Raw genomic sequence first — 17,527 nt, 5'->3', positions numbered from 1 at the left:
CGCCCGACACACTTTGGTGCGACATAGAACGGGCCCTTAGCCCAACTACCGATCTGCGTATGCTCCTACTGCTGGACATTTGGAGACCTCTCTCCTTATGTCAGCTTGCTGCTACCCTTCAGGCTTCATTACTTGCTTGGCGAGATCTACATAGATTATCTACTACATCTTCTGAAGTCACAGCACACAATACAGATTACTCGTCTTGGAAAGCAAAAGGCATTTCTAACATCGAGGACCTGTATCGGGATAATTCCCTTAAATCATTTGTATCACTCAGAGAAGAATTTAATCTGCTCCCTACAGACCTCTACCAGTTTTTGCAAACTTCACACCTCCTCAAAACACTAGGATACCCTCACATTTCCATACCGACCAATTTGTGGCATTTTTATACAAAAATCCCCTCCCCTACCAAAGGTATCTCCCTTTTTTATTCCGCTTTCCAAGATAAACTCCTGTTTACCAACTCACGGCCCTTCACTAAATGGTCATCGGACTTCAATAAAAACTTTGCTCCATATGAGTGGCAGAAAGCATTTCAAACGATTTACACAGCATCTCGATGCGTGAATCATTGGGAGCTTGCCCAAAAAATAGCCTTGAGGTGGTACCTGACGCCGTACCTCTTGGCAAAATTCTCACCGGCTAATTCCCCCTTATGCTGGAGGGGTTGTGGGGCAATAGGCAATATTTCACACATGTTCTGGTTCTGCAGGCACATCTCCAGTTTTTGGGGCAGTGTATTTCGATGTATTTCCAGTGTTACAGGGATTCTGACTCCGCTGAATCCTGCGCTGGCAGTTTTGAATTTGGGTATCGAACACTTCCCCCCTTACTGCCGCTCTGTCGTCACGCACATTCTACTAGCGGCTAGATTATCGATTACCAGAAATTGGAAATCCAATAAAACCCCCAGCCTGTCAGAGGTGCTTAGCATTACCAGACAAAACTATGTGTACGAATCATTACTGGCTGGTAGGAGGGGGAACAGAGCAGGCTTTGACGACCAATGGAAAGTCTGGGTTGACTGGTCTAAAACAGCTCACTGAGTGAATAGATGTCTCTACTTGTTAATTGTTAATGGTTACGATTATAAGTATGTTATTTCAATTATTTGCCGTGTTCTAGGGCAATAGTCAGCTTCTCTCCCCTTGGTGTCCCTCCACTAGATTACTGTTTCCATTCTTCTTACTACTTCTCTTTCTTTCCCTTTCTCTCTATTCTCTACCTACTCTTTCGGCTTTCAACCTATATGAGTAAGACCGACATCCTTCTCTACATTGTACTATTGCTCATATGCATTTATGCCTAATTCTAAAGGTGACATTAGTTACAATTGTTTGGAAGCTCACTAATTTCTTTTTGTGATCCTTCTATTTGTGATACTTAACTCTGTATGTAAAATTTCTTCAATAAAAACTAATTAAAAAAATAAAATAAAATAAAAGTTCCTAAATCTTTCGCCTATTTTGTAGATGCGATAACTTTTGCACAAAACAATCAATATTACGCATATTGCCATATGTAGAAGAATAAATATTGTCCTAAAACGATGAATATCACACTAAGAAGTCTAAGGTGGGACATAAACCCCAATGATGGCATTGATGATCAAAAACGATAATACTTCTACTGGACTCGTGATCAGAAACACCTTATAATAATATGAACAAAATTCAGCATATCTCTAAAAAGTCCCATACATATAGTGAAATGTAGTGACAGTTCATAAATCTTCTCAGTATTTCTGGTGACCACCACCTTCAGGTGCCGTGCCCGCTCACCTCAAGTATCTGACCCCACTACAGAGTCTAATATGCCTTTGACCGATTCCTCCTCTAGGAGGTGCAGCAAGAACTTCCCATCCATCCAGGGGTATGGCTGCTACATTTCCCTCTTCACTCCTCAGTCATCAGCATAATAAACCATAAAATAAAGCCGAAAAAAACCCCTAGTGCTCTCTGTTTCCACACATTTATTGTAAACTAAAAAGGATTAAAAACAAACACTCACAAGAAAATAAGGATAATAATAAAATATTAAGCGTAAAAATCATCAGCTCACCACGCTGACACTGGTATCTACTACATTACATCACATGCTTCGCCTCTGCCCCACCCATACGCGTTGCGCCCTCTGATTGGGCTTCTTCAGAAGGTGACGATTTCACCTCAAACAAGCCCTTTTATAGCCTAACATCCATTAAACAATATCCATACATCGGGATCCGGAAGTGAGGAGGCCGCTGCATTCTAGATTCCTGTCGGATAATAGTCAGGCAGTCATTTTTGCCTAGTGGTAGCACCGGCCCTGTGTATTAAGAAAGGTATGGACTCCAGAGAGAGAGATATCATTTTACCCCTGTACAAATCATTAGTAAGACCTCATCTGGAATATGCAGTTCCGTTTTGGGAACCAATTATCAAAAAGGATATCGGGGAACTGGAGAAAGTGCAGAGAAGGGCAACCAAACTGATAAGAGGCATGGAGGAGCTCAGCTATGAGGAAAGATTAGAGGAACTGAATTTATTCTCTTTTGAGAAGAGGAGATTAAGAGGGGATATGATCAACATGTACAAACACATAAGGGGTCCATATATGAACTTGGTGTTGAGTTATTCACACAGAGGACAAGGGGGCACTCTTTACACATAGAGGAAAAAAGATTTCATCTCCAAATACGGAAAGGTGTCTTCACAGTAAGAGCTGTGAAAATGTGGAATAGACTCCCCGCAGAGGTGGTTCTGGTCAGCTCAGTAGATTGCTTTAAAAAAGTCCTGGATACTTTCCTAAATGTACAGAATATAACTGGATACTAACATATATAGGTAAAGTTGATCCAGGGAAAATCCGATTGCCTCTTGGGGGATCAGGAAGTATTTTTTTTTCCTTCTGTAGCCAATTGGATCATGCTCTGCTGGGGTTTATTTTTCACCTTCCTCTGGATCAACTATGGGTATAGAATTATGTATATGGAATTGTATATACATTTTTTTGGTTGAACTTGATGGACTTGGGCCTTTTTTCAACCTGACTAATTATGTAACTATGCAGCTCCCGAATTGTCATTGAACTCTCTTGCCAGTGGTGTAACTAGAACCTTCAGGGCCCCGATGCAAGAAACCATGAAGGGCCCCCCTGAACCCCAGCCAGGGCCCTTCCCTATGAGTCCGGCGGTGGAACTCCAGGGCATGGTCACAGGTATGACCTTTGTGAGCCCTGTAGTTCCACCACTGGTATCAGTAGTTTTTTTTAATTTTTCAGTGCCCCTTTGGGGGACTGTCCCTAGGCAGGATGGGGTCCCCGTCCCCAGAAGAGATGAGGTCCTTTTCTCCAGGACAGATGAAGTTACTGCCCCAACGTGAGAATGGGTCCCTGTCCCCAGGGGAGGTGGGGGTCCCTGTCCCCACGTGAGAAGAGGTCCCTGTCCCCAGGGGGAGATGGAGGGGGTATGTAATGTTGTGTGGGGGATGGGGTCCTCTCACTCACCATGACCAAGCTGTAGGCCGCGCACTCATCCATGTTGGCCTGGGCTCCATCCAGTGTGCTGGACGGGTGATCAGCATATCTCCCAGAAAGACCTTTCATCATCTGTGTATGGCGGGGGAGGAGGGGGGGCTGGCAGACAAGCCTGCAGTGTCCTCTGGGGAGCCGGCTCCCATAGGGCTGCACTGCATCTGTGTGCTTAAAGTTTGTTTACCAGGGAGAAGTATGCAGTGCAGTGTGGGCCGGACTCGGGGGGGGGGGGGGACTCTGGCTGGGGAGAACAGACATCGGACTGAGCGGCAATGCATGGAGCAGGAGAGGGGTACTCTGAGGAGCCGGCTGAGGACACAGGTCATGCGGGGAATGCACAACTAAAGAGCAGCCATATGTAGAGGGGGCTGCATGGCCCCCTGCATCACAGGGCCCAACGGTCGCAACTGCTGCACCCCCTATAGTTACGCCCCTGTGACTTGCTGTCTGAGATGTTACATTGATGAAATAGGACAAACATGACAACGGAATGATAATGAATAGACATACCATAGAAGAACATAAAGAAGATGATTACTGCACAAAAGTTTGTTAAAGTGAGGGCCTAATAGAGAGGGAATCCCATGTCCCCACACTCCACACCTAGGGGGCACCAGACCAGCATATGTTAGAGAGGAAAAGTATTTTAGAAGATGGGCTTTTAAATGGTAATCCCCGTGGTTGAGATAACACATATATGACACCAATCATAATTATAAAGATAAAAAAGTTTACCTATTAATACATATAATGTTCATAAAAAAAAAAAGAGGCAAAAATGGCACCTAAAGCCCAAATATATGTAGAGAACACGTCACATGATTCCTGCACACCTATGGGCCGTTATCTCTCACAACCAGACTAACGTAGGAAAAGAAAACATTACAGCTATGGATAATCATTTACAGACAATAATTCATGCCAATAAATGTCGACTTTCTGAAAAGAAGTGCAAATAGTTTATAACCCTCCTCCCATTCCATAGTCCACTTCTCTAGTTGTTATGCTCTATATATCTTTTCTAAGATTCTCACTTTTATTACCGTTTTTTTTTTTTTTTTGTTGCTGGAATTGTTGCCGTAGTAATTTTTTCCTAACAATTTGCTAAACCTTTGTGTATAAGTACTGCTGGGACTGAGAATTGGGGTAGAACCCCCTAAAAAGCTTGTACTGAAAATTAAACAGTCAGTGCAAATGAAAAAAAAATAAAAAATTATCATGGACAGAACTCAACTGTGTCGGCCCTTCAACTGTTTTTTTCCTATTTTTCTGTACTTGCAGTGTGTTTAAAGGGATATTGGGGGGGCATGTACTGTACTGTAGAAATATATGAAAGATATTTTTTTTTTTGCCTTGAATTACACTTTAAAAGGATTGTAGAGGCAATTAACAAAATAAATAAATAACAAACATGTCTGTACTTACCTACTCCGTGCAGTTGAATTGCACAGGGCGGCCGCGAACCTCCTCTATTCGGGATTCCCCCCGCTGCCGCTCCTGGCCCCTCCCCTCTCCCCAGTGCCCCCAATGGTACGCTGCTTCCCATGGGGGCACTGCTGCATGCTTGTACCTGAGCTGTGTCCATTGACACAGACACCCCCCCCCCCCCCCCTCGCCACTGGCTTTCATTGACAGCACTGGGAGACAATGGATTTCCGGTGCCCCAACTAAGCCAGCGAGACCCACAAGTGAGGGGAGAGAAGAGCTACAGATGTACATGGTGCTGGATCAAACACGGGCTCAGGTAAGTAAAGGGGGGCTGAGGAGGGATGCTGATACCTAAACATTTTTACATACAAGGAATATATTAAGGTAAAAAAATATTTAGGCTTCACAACCCCTATACCTCTACATATGGATTGCTGGACACAGAGCGGAGGGCTGTCAGATGACTGCATGCTCTTCCACTGTGGAGGCTCTCATAATTCAGAGTTAGGACTACAGAAAATACCGGGGTGCCTCGGCCAATACACTGTATTTGAAAATGTATGCAGACTAAACCCCTGTTTTTAATGCATACTGTTAGATAGTATAATTTGGTTGGTCACAGACTGGTCGGTAAGTTGAGCTGGGAATTTCTTTGGTTTTGTTCTGCACATTGTAGTACTGTCTGAGAACCTCTGTTGTTCAGCATTGTAACATAATAGTAATTAATAATAATAATAATAAAAACAATAATAACAATAATAATTAGAATGATAATAATATACAGTAATAGCAACATTTCCAAAACAACCTGTGTTGTACGGCTCTGTAATGTATCCTCGGGTACAATGACATTAAATACAGAAGAGGAACACTCACCTGATCCGAGGAGGAGAAGAAAGAAGATTATATGCAGAATTTTCAGCCCGGTCCTCATTGTACCATCCTAAGTGGACCCACTCCAAGAGAATTGTGAGAGACGTCTGATCTGTAAAGTAGCCAACTTTTTCTGAATCTTGTTTCACTTTTACTTTTCACGTGATATCAGTGTTATCTCTGTAAGTATGTACTCATAAAAAGGGCTCAGAGAACCAGATAATAAAAAAGATACTGATGTATATGTTTTTTTTTTTTTTTAACCACTTAAAGAGGGATTCCACCCAAAAAAAAAAATATTAATAGCCAGCAGCTATAAATACTGCAGCTGCTGACTTTTAATAAATGGACACTCACCTGTCCCGGGGACCAGCGATGCCAGCAGCCGAGGTAAGGGAATCAGGAAGTGAAGCGAATCGGCTTCACTTCCAAGTTCCCTACTGCGCATGCGCGAGCCGCGCCGCGCAATAGGAAATCTCGGCGCTGTCACTGGGACCCGTGTGTGTCCCAGCAGACAGCGCGGCAGGGCAGGAAATGGCGTAGACTCCCACGGGAGTCTATGCCAGGAAGTGGGTGTAAATACCTGTCTTTGACAGGTATCTCCACCCCCCTGAAAGGTGTCAATTGTGACACCGGAGGGGGGAGGGATCCGATCAGCGGAGGTTCCACTTTAGGGTGGAACCCCGCTTTAAGGACCGAGCCTCTTTCTGAGATTTGTTGTTTACAAGTTAAAAAAAAAATTTTGCTAGAAAATTTCTTAGAACCTCCAAACATTAGACATTTTTTTCTAACACCCTAGAGAATAAAATGACGGCCGTTGCAATACTTTCTGTCACACCTTATTTGCGCATCGGTCTTACAAGCGCACTTTTTTTGGAAAAAAATACACTTTTTTGAGTTATAAAATAAGACAACAGTAAAGTTAGCCCAATTTTTTTATATTGTGAAAGATAATGTTACGCCGAGTAAATTGTCATGCTTCAAAATTGTGCCCGCTCGTGGAGTGGCGACAAACTTTTTTTCCATAAAAATCTCCATAGGCAATGTTTAAAAAAATGTTATAGGTTGCATAATTTGAGTTACAGAGCAGGTCTAGGGCAATAATTATTGCTCTTGCTCTACCGGTCGCAGTGATATCTCACATGTGTGGTTTGAACATTGTTTTCATATGTGGGAGCGCTGCTCATGTATGCATTCGCTTCTGTGCGCGAGCTCGGTGCGCAGAAGCGAATGCCGAGCTTTATTTTTATTTTTTACACTGTTCTTTCAAAAAAAAAATGGTATCACTTTGATTACTATTATAAGGAATGTAAACATTCCTTGTAATAAGAAAAAAACAAACATAACAGGACCTCTTAAATATGAGATCTGGGGGGTCAAAAATACCTCAGATCTCATATTTACACTGAAATGCAATAAAATAAATAAATAAATAAAAATTGTCATAAAAAAAAAGGCCCTTTAAGAGCTATGGTCGGAAGTGACGTTTTGACGTCGCTTCCGCCCTGCTATGGTAGTGAGAAGGGCGAGGGCCATCTTCCCCTCACTCGTCTCCATACCCAGCCAGCAAGAAGACGTGATCGCCCACCCCTCGCGAATCCGCCGCAGAGACCACTAAAGACCACTGAAGAGGAGGATACTGGGGTTATGGAAGCTAGCTGCTGCCCTCTTCAAACAGCCGACATATATCGGGGGTGCAGCTGTCCGGAAGTGGTTAAACTTTACAAAAGAGACAAAAATAAAAGTAACAAGTTATAGGCTCATTTATACAACAGGGTGATATGTTTTTGTTCCGCTGAACTTATCCTTTAAAGCAATGGTCTCCAAACTGTGGCCTGGGGGCCAAATGTGGCCCTGGGCTTGCCTTTTTACGGCCCTTGGAGCACTACTCCTCTCATTGACACCAAGAATGAGGCACTATTCCTTGGAGTGACACCAACAACAGGGCATTGTTATTCCCACTGACACCAACATTGAGGCACAATTCCATCCACTGACACCAACAACGAGGCACTATTCCAACCCCTAATACTAAAGATTGAGCATTGTTTACTCTCACTGATCTTAGGATGTTTTTCTACTTCTGCAGCCCACACTCCAGCCTCCCTAAAGTCTGAAGGACCATGCTGCAGCCATTTCACAATTCCCCCCTCCCTGTGACCACAGTACGGGGATAGGTTTCCCATACCAGCTGTCACTTTTAGAAATCAATACAGCCGTGCCATCCTTTGCAGCTGGTGGCTTTTAGTTCTAAATGACCGAGCACAGCGCTATGGAGTTCTGTGGTAGTTCATTGAGTTTTCCTGTCAGTGAGTATCATCTTACCCGTCCAGGATGTGGTGGGTACACAGATATACTAACAGATCTAGAGGTGACATTCTTTTACAGTGTTTCCATTGGGTATCCCCTGACCCTTGGAGGGCAGCAAGGGCTGTGCATGTACTGGGAGCCATAGGAATTCCAGGCTTCTTCCATTGCCATCACACTGCTGTTGAGTGCAGGAGATTTCATTTGACTGTGAGATCTAGATGAGACCTGCATGGCACCGGTGATCTGCTGATGCTTTACAGGCTCCAAAAAAATGAAAAAATATATATATTTTTACCAGCAAAAAAATTATTTTATTTTTATTTTTTTAAAGTGAACATTTTCCTTTAAATATAATTTGAGCAGAATGGACCTGTTATGGGGGGGGGGGGGGGTATTTATTTAAAGGTGATGGCTCTCCTATTACAACTTGGATTTGGTTTAGTCCACCGTTGGCAGCTTGGCCCTGCACTCTTGGTACCAGCTACAGCAGGAGGAATTAGTAACTGAGAAGTGTGTGTTGGAACAGAAAATGGATGAATTGGAAGAAACGTGTAAACTAAGAGAAAGTTGTATTGCCTCTTTAAAACAGAGGGAGGCTGAGAATAAACGTATTATAATACTGCTTAGGAGGGAGTTACAGGAGGCCCAGGCTTCCATAGTGGAGTTATGTTCCAAACATGCAAAGGTTGAGCAGTCTCAGTTCTCAACACAAATAGAGGCTCTAGAACAACAGATAGGAATGCCTAATGCGCTTGTTTCTGCAGTAATGTTAAATTGCTGGGAATCAATGTTGGTGATGTAGATGAGGAATATTCAAACAACAGTATTGTAACAGCTCCTGATCTTTTGGAGAACAGTAACACTGTAACAGTGGAGACTTCTGATGAGTCCATTGCTAGTGACTACTCCTCAGACAGTGAAATTGTGAAATTATCAAGGCCGGGCTCAGCCCTTCCTTCTCAAAGCTGGCTGCTCAGCTGTCGGCTAATTTCCAGCTCTTGTCTCTCCACAGTGACTCACCTGTTGATGATTAGTGATGGAACGCGGCCAAAAGTTTGCGAACCGCAAAGTTTGCGGCGGACCCCATTGACTTTAATGGCAGGCAAACCTTAAAAACCTCCAGGTCATATTTTCAGCCACAAAATACTTACTAGCTGGGCACACATAGTCCCACCACATGGACACTGATATAACAAAAGTATTAAGTGAATCTGGGATCGACAACGACAAGCATTCTTTTTTTTATCTGTGAAATTTTGAAAATTCAGGAGCGCATGAAGGCCAGGGAGAAGAGGAAAGGTCAGGGCAGGCTATGAAGAGGGTGCAGGAGATGTTCACCAGCACCGTGATAGAGAGCACAGACACCAGCACCGTGATAGAGAGCACTGACACCAGCACCGTGATAGAGAGCACTGACACCAGCACCGAGATAGAGAGCACTGACACCACACTAGCACCGTGATAGAGAGCACTGAGACCACACCAGCACCGTGATAGAGAGCACTGACACCAGCACCATGATAGAGAGCACTGACACCAGCACTGTGATAGAGAGCACTGACACCAGCACCGAGATAGAGAGCACTGACACCACACCAGCACCGTGATAGGGAGCACTGACACCAGCACCGAGTTAGAGAGCACTGACACCACACCAGCACCAAGATAGAGAGCACTGAGACCACACCAGCACCAAAATAGAGAGCACTGACACCACACCAGCACCGTGATAGAGAGCACTGACACCAGCACTGAGATAGAGTGCACTGACACCACACCAGCACCGTGATAGAGAGCAATGACACCAGCACCGAGATAGAGAGCACTGACACCACAACAGCACCGTGATAGAGAGCACTGACACCAGCACCAAGATAGAGAGCCCTGACACCAGCACCAAGTTAGAGAGCACTGACACCACACCAGCACCATGATAGAGAGCACTGAGACCACACCAGCACCAAGATAGAGAGCACTGACACCACACCAGCCCCGTGATAGAGAGCACTGACACCAGCACCGAGATAGAGAGCACTGACACCACACCAGCACCATGATAGAGAGCACTGAGACCACACCAGCATCGTGATAGAGAGCACTGACACCAGCACCGAGATAGAGAGCACTGACACCAGCACCGTGATAGAGAGCACTGACACCAGCACCGTGATAGAGAGCACTGACATCACACCAGCATCATGACAGAGATCACTGACACCAGCACCGTGATAGAGAGCACTGACACCAACACCGTGATAGAGAGCACTGAGACCACACCAGCACCGAGATAGAGAGCACTGACACCACACCAGCACCGAGATAGAGAGCACTGAGACCACACCAGCACCGAGATCGAGAGCACTGAAACCACACCAGCACCGAGATAGAGAGAGAGCACTGACACCAGCACCGAGATAGAGAGCACTGACAGCAGCACCGAGATAGAGAGCACTGACAGCAGCACTGATACCAGCAACTTGCAGCGGGACCCAAAAATATGACACCACTCACACCACTCAACCTCTTCAAGCAGGAGGGTACGGGCATATAGTACGGTGTGCTTTTTTTGTACAAGGAAGTGAGCCAAAGGTAGAAAAAAGGTCAGTGTGCTCGATTAAATAAATTGTTTATAGAGTTATGCATATACATGGTCTACTGGTCACATGTGTTGAATTCCTCTGAGATCCATGCCTCATTCATTTTGATAAATGTCAGGTAGTCAACACTGTCGTAAGCTAGGCGAGTGCGCTTATCGGTCACGATCCCCCCTGCTGCGCTGAACGTCCTTTCAGACAGGACACTGGACGAGGGGCACGCCAACAGTTCCATTGCAAATTAGGCATGCTCTGGCCAGAGGTCAAGCCTGCCCACCCAGTAGTCCAGGGGTTCATCGCTCCTCAGAGCGTCCACATCGGCTGTTAACCCGATATAGTCAGACACCTGTCGGTCTAGGCCAGTGATGGCGAACATTGGCACCCCAGATGTTTTGGAACTACATTTACCATGATGCTCATGCACTCTCAAGTGTAGTTGAGCATCATGGGAAATGTAGTTCCAAAACATCTGGGGTGCCAACGTTCGCCATCACTGGTCTAGGCATTCCCTGATGCTGGATCCAGATGACACCTGTCGATGGGTCGGCTGAAAGAATGACCTCATATCAGAAGTCACCAACACATCTTCAAACCGCCCTCTTCTTGCAGGCGCTGTTGGATTGGTACCCGCAACTCTTTCTCTGGGAGTGGGAATTCCTGCCAGCGCATGCAAAAGCAGAATGCAGCAGTTGTTGAAGCAAGGTCTGTAAGTGCTCCATTCTGACAGCCCTCTGTGATGGTGGTAACATTTCTGCCATTTTGTGTTTGTACCGGGGGTCTAAGTACGTTGCCACCCAGTACTGGTCCTTGACCCATATACTTTTTATACGGGGGTCCCTGTTAAAACACTGGAGCATGAGGGCCCCATTTGCACTAAACTGGAAGCGGTGTGGTGGCCTGGCTCCTGCTCATCATCCAGGATAATGTCGTCCTCCTCGTTCTCCTCTCCCCATCCACGCACAACAAGGATCCCAGAAAGGTTTAAAGCATGCTCTTCTTGCTCCTCCTCATCCGCCCCGGCACCATCCTCCTCTGACTCCTCTTCAGACTCCTGTTGTTGACTTGTCTCAGATAGAGTAGCCCCCCCTGGGAATTCATCCAGCGACTTCCTCATCTTCCTGCTCCTGCTCCTCCACGGCTTGATCAATGACATGACGAAATGCACGCTCCATAAAGACGGAATAAGGTACCATGTCACTGATGGCGCCATGGCTGCGACTGACCAGTTTGGTGATCTCATCAAATGGCCACAGAAGTCTGCATGCGTTGCGCATGAGCAGCCACTGGCGCAGTGAAAAAAAACCAAGCTCCCCAGAACCTGTTCTGCCGCAGAGGTCGTACAGGCAGTTGTTAACTGCACGTTTCTGCTAGAGCAGCCTATCAAGCATATAGAAGGTTGAGTTCCATTGCATCGGGCAATCGCAAATAAGACATCTGACCGGCAGATTGTGCTGCCGCTGAATGTCAGCAAGTCGAGCAATGGCTGTGTAAGATCTGAAATGGGCTGAGATTTTCCTTGCCTGCCGCAAGATGTCCTGGAACCCAGGGTATTTGACAAGGAATCGCTGCACGACCAAGTTTAAGACGTGTGCCATGCATGGCACATGCATAATTTTGCCCTGTTTCAATGCGCTAAACAGATTGGCACCGTTGTCACACACCCCTTTACCAACTGTAAAATTGAGTGGTGTTAGCCACTGATCTGCCTGTGAACGCAAAGCTGAAAGGAGTGCAGGGTCAGTGTGGCTCTTAGCTTCCAGGCACAACAGACGCAGCACAGCATGGCAACGTCTCACCTGGCATGTTGAATAGGTTCTTGGGAGCTTGGGCCACGCAGCGGAAGAGACGCTAGCAACGGAAAATGAGGAGTAAGCCGAGGAGGAGAGGGAGGAGGATAGAGTAGGAGGAGGAGGAGAAGAAAAGCCAAGCCTGCATGCAATCTGTGGCGGTAAAACCAAAGGGGTACATCCTCGACGGCCGTCAGAAGGTTCACCCAGTGGGCAGTAAAAGTGATATACCTTCCATGCCCGTGTTTGCTAGACAAAGTGTCTGTGGTCAGATGTATCTTGGCACCGACACTGCTCTGGGATTCCCTTCTGTGAGAAATACTTCCTTCCTGGGACCTTCCATTGTGGTGTTCCAATGGCCACAAATTTTCGAAAGGCCTCCGAGTCCACCAGTTTATATGGCATTAGTTGGTGGGATATCAGTTCTGACAAGCCAGCCATCAACCGTTGGGCAAGAGGGTTATCCGGCATCATCATTTTTTTACGGTCAAACATTTGGCCCACGGAAGCCTGCCTTTTTCCAGAAAAACGTGAGGATGGCATGATGGAAGGTGGAGTGGAGGACAATTGTGAGGAGAGAGGAGAAGGAGAAATAGAAGACGAGGCTGGACGGTGAGAGCCTGGAGTGTGGCTTTGTGGGTTCCATTGCTCCCACTGGGCTCAGTGATGGCAGCTCATGTGCCTTCTTAAGGCAGTCGTTCCTAGGTGAGTGTTGGGCTTACCGCGACTTTTGCGTTGACTGCAAAGATTGCAGATGGCAACGCTATTGTCAGCAGCGGACACGTTAAAAAAAGCCCACACTGCAGAGCCATGTGCTGGCGTCCTGGGAGCGCCAGATGTGACCATACATGGTTGATGCCTCGCTCCTGATACATTAGCAGTCTGCTTTGTCCCTCCTGTGCATTCTAAGTTCCGCCTGCTTCTCCTCCCTATCTACTGGTCCATATCTCCCTCTGAACTCCCCTCCTCTTTCTCTCTTGTGGGCACCCATGTGACATCACTAGACACGTCATCATCGACGTCACCTTCCCCACCGCTATAAGTAGAGATCTCGGAGTAAGCAGCCACATCGTGGACCAACCTCCTCCTTGGGCTGATCTGGGTACTGTCGTCAGACTGCTGAGTGGCAGTTGTTGCTACCTCCTCTTCCTGATCCAATACCAAGAGTGGCTGCGCATCAGAAATGTCTTGATATGGATTGGAAAATAATTCCTGTGACTCAAGCGGAAGGTATATGGTGGTGGTGGTTTTGGTGGTAGTGTCCTTGGGGGTGCACACAGCAGAGAGTGAAAAAGAGGGTGCAGATAAAGAGGATGAGGAGGGTGCAGAAGAGTGAGGCTGAGTGAGCCACTCAACCAAGTCTGGTGCGTCCTTTGACGTAATCGCACGCACCTTATGCAATTTGGCACTTTGGCTCAAGTCTGTTGCTCCTGCCCTACCCCTACCACCCCTGTGGAAGGGCCTGCCTGTTCCTCTGCCTGTCATTTTTTAAATGACCCTGTGACAAAAGTCTCTAGAGAAGTGCAGTATGTATGTGGAAGAAGGTATATGACACCCCGCTTCAATCTGTCGTTTTTGGGGGCCACTGGTCTATCACACCAGTTATAATACTTTTTTTTATTGCGTTTGTCACTCTTTGTAGTATCGCTGCAGAACCGCTCAGCAGTCACAATGCTGCACAGTGGAAATGTACTAGACTATGCTTTCTATATGTGCAAGTATTTTATACGAGTATTACACCCCTATATACTGCACACCAAATAGTACACCTATACCAGTCCTTACAAGGACCTTTGTGGACCTAGTAGCTAGTGATTTGCAGACTGTCCCTCAGTCCCTACACTGATAAAAGACAGCTGCAAAATCGGTCAGCAGTCAAGTATAATATTCTTTCTATATTTGAAATAAAGTAGATAATGTGTGTACAACCCTATATACTGTACACCTATACCAGTCCTTAAAAGTACCTTTGTGGATCTAGTAGCTAGTGATTTGCAGACTGTCCCTCAGTCCCTACACTGATAAAAGACAACTGCAGAATCTGGCAGCAATCAGCAGCACAGCAGTCAGCAGCAGTGCACCACAACCCTATATATTGTACACCTATACCAGTCCTCAAAAGGACCTTTGTGGACCTAGTAGCTAGTGATTTTCAGACTGTCCCTCAGTCCCTACACTGATAAAAGACAGCTGCAGAATCGGGCAGCAATCAGCAGCATAGCAGTCAGCAGCAGTGCACCACAACCATATATATTTTACACCTATTCACACTGTTGAAATGCATTCTGTAACCTTCACCTAACACACAGACACATCTTCTGCTAGAAGCTCTCTCTCTCTCTCTCTGTCCCTACTCCCCCCTCCTCTCTCAAGGTTTTAATTTAGCATTTCTATTTGTTAGCTTTTAATAACATATTACTATTTGTTAGTTTTTAATAACATCTCACACCACCCCACCACACCACCTTTCTATGTATAAAATAACATGTAATAGTACATTTTGGCACTGAGCGGACTTTTTAAACACAGTGATTGTGTCCTGTGAATCTGTTCCTGCAGCTTTAGTATTAACTTTTGTTTGAGTCCCAATCAGAAATAATTCCATAACAGTTTTGGCGAGCCAGCCAGGAGTTTGGCAGAGTCTCCAGAAAGAACCATGCTTTGATTGGGATCATCTGGAACACAGACCTCTAAATGCCAGCTAGGTAAGCTGTCCTTAAGCTTGCTATAGTTAACGTCCACTGCAGGGATAGCGCGGTGACGTCAGCATGTCCAACGTCCCGACACGAGTTTCTTGGTTCCCTGCTTCCTTATATAACACGACACGTCAGTGCGTCACCCGTGCCCCAGACAATGTCATTATATGATGAAACGCAGGTCAGGACATTGGACATGCTGACATAATTGCGCTATCTCTGCAGTGGATGGGTGTTCACTTGATTTACCGGCCGGATTTTACATTTTAAACTTCTTATACCATCTAAGTGCAATATTTTATATTTCCAATAAACTGATTAATGTTACTGGTTACACTATGTGAGTTACTCTTCATTTTTGGGTGGCTGACTGATACCACTGTGGCCCAAGTACTTGCAAGTACTTACCTGGAAGTGTGCTGTAGTTTGTCTTTCTGCTACACCTGGGAGTGCTGTCGTGGCTGTCTTGGATCATGGACTCTGGCTGGGTTATAGGCACAGGCTTTCCTAAGCTTGCTGTCCAGTAGCTTGCATTTTATACTGTGGAGGTGCACTAATCTCTTGGTGTTTTTTGGTGATTTTGTGGATTGACTTTATTCCTAGGATGTCACTCATCTGATCATCTTTAATCACAGAATTTTTTACAATACATTTTTTATTTTCATTTTTAATCACACTCATCCGATTATTCATTCACAGACTTTTCTAATAATCAATCACTGTTTATGCCATTTTTTGACAATTTTTACATGAGCTATAGGGTGGAATTTAATATCAGGATTTATTTTTCATATTATCACTGTATATGGTATTCATGTTCCTTAAGCGCAGCTTTACTTTTCTTATTCTTTGTTGGTGTGTATCTCACTTTCTAGCTGCAGCTCATAGTTAGGGTTGATTTGTATTAGCGCAGTGTTCCTTATTTTCCATTTTCTGTACCTTTTTTTTATTTATCCATGATGCCCAAAAGTTACCATGGACAAGATTACCCCAAGGCTGTGTGAGTAGCCCCTCTGAATATAATACTGCGTTAAAGCAAGTATTGGACCAATGGTCCCCCCCACACCCAAACACCGTTTTGCTTCAGTACATAGAGAATTTGCTTATTTGTTCTGATACAAAGGACATTTGTAGCAGAGAAACAGTGAGGCCGCGTACACACGGGCGGACTGTTCGCCCAACTTTGTCCGCTGAACAGTGTTTGGGCGGACAGTCCGCTCGTGTGTGGGCTTTCAGCGGACAGTTTCAGCGGACAGTTGGACGAACAAGGTTTTTCGGAAATTCCGTAAAACTGTCCGCTGAAACCTTGTTTCAGCGAACAGTCCCCTCGTGTGTAGGCTTGTTCGTCAAACAAAGTTGCACGCATGCTCAGAAAGGATTTTCACGCTGAAAGCTATAATGCAGTGTATAGGACGTCGTATTTTTCGTCCCGTCGTACGTGCCGTTCACGTCATCGCGCACGGTTTCAGCAAACTGTTCGTTCGTCGTGTGTGGCCATGTCCGTCCATGCTGATTTTGAGCGGACTGTTTGCCGAAACTGTTTGACGGACAAAGTTGGGCGAACAGTCCGCGCGTGTGTACGCGGCCTAAGCCTTCTCTAATGTTTACTATAACAGTAACAACAAAGTTAGCAAAGATAAGCTGCAATAGTGCCAAGAGAAAGTGATCTTCCTGGGTCACTGCATTTCACATGGAATCTGTCACCTAACCCCAGATTGAGTTAAAACTCTACAAAAATTTGAAAAGCCAAGAAATGTACGGCAACTACGTGCCTTCCTGGGGTTAGTGGGATATTGTACGGACTGGATTCCAAATGCATCAGAACATATGGCTCCTCTATATGAGGCTACCACTAGAAACCCATTCAAACTCACATGGGACAATGAATTGCAGATAAAGGAGCTATTAAAATTTTGTCTGACGCTCCCGCCATTGGACTTCCTGACTATACTAAGACTTTCTCGTTGTTCTGTCATGAAGTCAATGGATTTGCTGCAGGTGTACTCACCCAGCTAAATGGAGACAAACAGAGGCCTGTATGTATCAGCCTCATTAGACCCTGTCCTCAAAGGCTCCCCCCAGTTGTATGCGAGCCATAGCAGCCTGCACTTTGCTGCTAGACAAAGTAACTGAGCTTGTACTAGATTCTGCTCTGATCCTGTATGTGCCACATGCAGTACAGGAAATCATGAATCAAGTAAATACTAGACATGTGTCTGCCAGTAGATTTGACAAGTATCAGTCTGCTCTTTTTGCTCCATCAAATTTAACAATCAAACAATGGGGTACTTTAAATACGGATATTCTTCTTCCTATAATT

At 45.4% G+C, this 17,527-nt stretch overlaps 1 protein-coding gene across 1 annotated transcript in view; it reads right to left on the bottom strand.

Moving 5' to 3' along the window:
- Positions 1 to 5,964, bottom strand: part of LOC143929576 (uncharacterized) — a 153,518-nt gene extending 147,554 nt beyond the window's left edge. Inside the window, exon 1 of the mRNA XM_077453456.1 lies at positions 5,824 to 5,964. Coding sequence (XP_077309582.1) covers positions 5,824 to 5,881 — 58 coding nt within the window. The 5' untranslated portion in view covers positions 5,882 to 5,964. The remainder of the gene's footprint in view (positions 1 to 5,823) is intronic.
- Between the last annotated feature and the right edge of the window lie 11,563 nt (positions 5,965 to 17,527).

This window comes from Lithobates pipiens, unplaced genomic scaffold, assembly GCF_037356315.1.
Source record: "Lithobates pipiens isolate NorthernLeopardFrog02 unplaced genomic scaffold, aLitPip1_a1.2 Scaffold_24, whole genome shotgun sequence".
Classification (NCBI taxonomy): domain Eukaryota; kingdom Metazoa; phylum Chordata; class Amphibia; order Anura; family Ranidae; genus Lithobates; species Lithobates pipiens.
The sequence above is the reverse complement of the archived record's forward strand: the minus strand, read 5'-3'. Positions and strand labels throughout refer to the sequence as shown.